This window comes from Apaloderma vittatum, unplaced genomic scaffold (genome assembly GCF_000703405.1).
Source record: "Apaloderma vittatum isolate BGI_N311 unplaced genomic scaffold, ASM70340v1 scaffold39470, whole genome shotgun sequence".
Classification (NCBI taxonomy): Eukaryota; Metazoa; Chordata; class Aves; order Trogoniformes; family Trogonidae; genus Apaloderma; species Apaloderma vittatum.
The window spans coordinates 488-2487 of NW_009693582.1; the positions used below are offsets into that span (position 1 = coordinate 488).

At 59.5% G+C, this 2000-nt stretch overlaps 1 protein-coding gene across 1 annotated transcript in view; it reads right to left on the reverse strand.

The window, feature by feature from the left end:
• LOC104281323 (band 4.1-like protein 1) overlaps positions 1-2000 on the reverse strand; it is a gene marked incomplete at its 3' end in the record, with an annotated part of 4470 nt that overhangs the window by 484 nt on the left and 1986 nt on the right. Inside the window, exons 4-7 of the mRNA XM_009879278.1 lie at positions 1877-1952; positions 1365-1583; positions 1186-1273; positions 720-872 (exon numbers count right to left, since the gene is read on the reverse strand). Of these exons, the coding sequence (XP_009877580.1) occupies positions 720-872; positions 1186-1273; positions 1365-1583; positions 1877-1952 (536 nt within the window). The remainder of the gene's footprint in view (positions 1-719; positions 873-1185; positions 1274-1364; positions 1584-1876; positions 1953-2000) is intronic.

Consider the following 2000-nt stretch of genomic DNA (forward strand, 5'->3'; position numbering starts at 1 on the left):
ATGGGACCTGCCTTGCCAAGGCCCTCATGTTCCCCTGGCAGGAGCCATGACCATGCAAAAAAAATCCCAACAATTTTCAAAGCAGCGCTGGGAAGGTCCATGCGCAGCCCTGCTGAGTGGTGGGATCACACCCCCGCACTTCTGGCCTAAGCGCTTCCCGCAACTGCAAATGGCTTTGTTGCTGCAAGACGAATTCCCTCAAGAAACCAAAACCTTTTACAGATCATTTTGGCGAGAGGTCGTCACTCTCCATTTCAGCTGCACCGTCCTTGCCCTCCCGCCTGCTGGAAAACGTGGGTGGAAATGCATTCTCCCATCAGTGCACACGAAAAGTGAAATGTGAAAATAATGTCAGAAAATGAATGAAAAAGCCTCCTCATATTTGGTTGGGGTTTTTTTCTGAAACATGGAAGAGAAATCAAAAATGGCCTTCAACCCCCAACTCCTGGGCGATCTCCCTACACCAGTGGGGTCACGGTTTCTGGCTGGTGGAGAAAGGAGCCAGCAGTGCCCTCCATCTGCTGAAGTCACTTTGCCAGCGAGAAAATAAGAGCACCAGCAAGAAAGCCCTCGCTGAAAGCCTCCACATGCCACAGGAGATGTGATCTCTTGGCCAGCACGGCCATTAAGCTGGGAGCCTTGGGGCAAGGACCTCCCAGCCAAGCAGAGCAGACACCCTGCCACGGCTTGGGACCGCGCTGCTGGTGCCCGGCACTCACCTCACCCGGCCGGATCTTGATGTAGAAGTTGCTCCTCTTGTAGGAAATTTTGAGGATCTTGGGCCAGGCGAAGCGGTTGATCCTCAGCCGGTCCCTGTAGATGAGGAGGCCGTTGGCGCAGACACCCAGCATGATGTCAATGCCCTCTGAGTCCTGGAGAAGACAAGAGGGACAGGAAGGGACTGCTGAGCTGCCCAGTAAGAACCAGTTCAGCCAGCAGTGCCACACAGCCTCCTGCCCGATGCTCTGTGCTGGTGGACTGGCTGACAGAGAGGCCACTGAATCACAGACTCGTTGAAGTTGGATCTCTGGAGGTCCTCTGGTCCAACCAGGGCCACCCAGACCTGGTTGCCCAGGACTGAACCCTTGCTGTGGGAGGAAGGGGATGGGTAGGGAGGTGTGCACGGGCAGCAGGGTGGGAGGGAGTGGCACTGCCCATCACTCTGGTGGCCTTGTGGCCCCGTACCTTGGCGTGGTGCAGGTCTACCCCATACATGGAGAGCTTCTTGGCGTTCTCTAGGAAATGGATCTCCGCTTCCCCAGGGGTCATTCCCCTGCAGGGAGACAGAGAAGGGGACAGGTGGCCAGGTGGGCCAGCTGTCTGATGCCTTCCTCACTGCCAGCCCGTCCTCTCCCGGGGCTCACCGGTAGGTCTTGTGCAACTCCATGATGCGCTCCTCCAGCTCCCGCGTCTGGTTGGGGGCGAAGCGGAGCTCGCTGACGTAGTTGCCCACGTGTTCCTCAGCATCGTAATCGCCCAGCTCGGCCTGCACAGCGTAGGAGCCCAGGAGGGCGTGCGTGACGAAGGAGCAGGGCAGGCGCCCCGTGATGATGTCCGCACGGAGCTGCAGGCACAGGTAGTATCTGCGGGAGGGGGCAGAGGTTGAGAGCGGGGCGGAGGCACATGCACCCCCCGCCAGAGCAGGCTGGGGCCCCCCAGAAAGCAGCAGCACCCCCCCCACCTCACAATGCTCTCTGCAGGGATGGCCACCTCCCGTGGCCACCTTCTCCACACCACTCTGTGTGATTTAGACATGCCAAGGCGGTGGGAGGGCAACGAGCCCTCTGACATCTCCCAGCTGCCCATGTCCTGCCCCTCCCCAGGCTGCCAGCCTGTCCCCTGGGAGCAGCTGTGCCCGTGGAGGGGTGATCCTCACCTTGTGATGTCCTCGGTGAGCTGGGCAGGGTCTGGAGGGTAAAACTTGACGGTGAAGGCAAAGTTCCAGGGCCCGCCTAGGGAGGGGAGAGAGCTGTAAGGGCAGCAGACACGCTGCAAGGGCG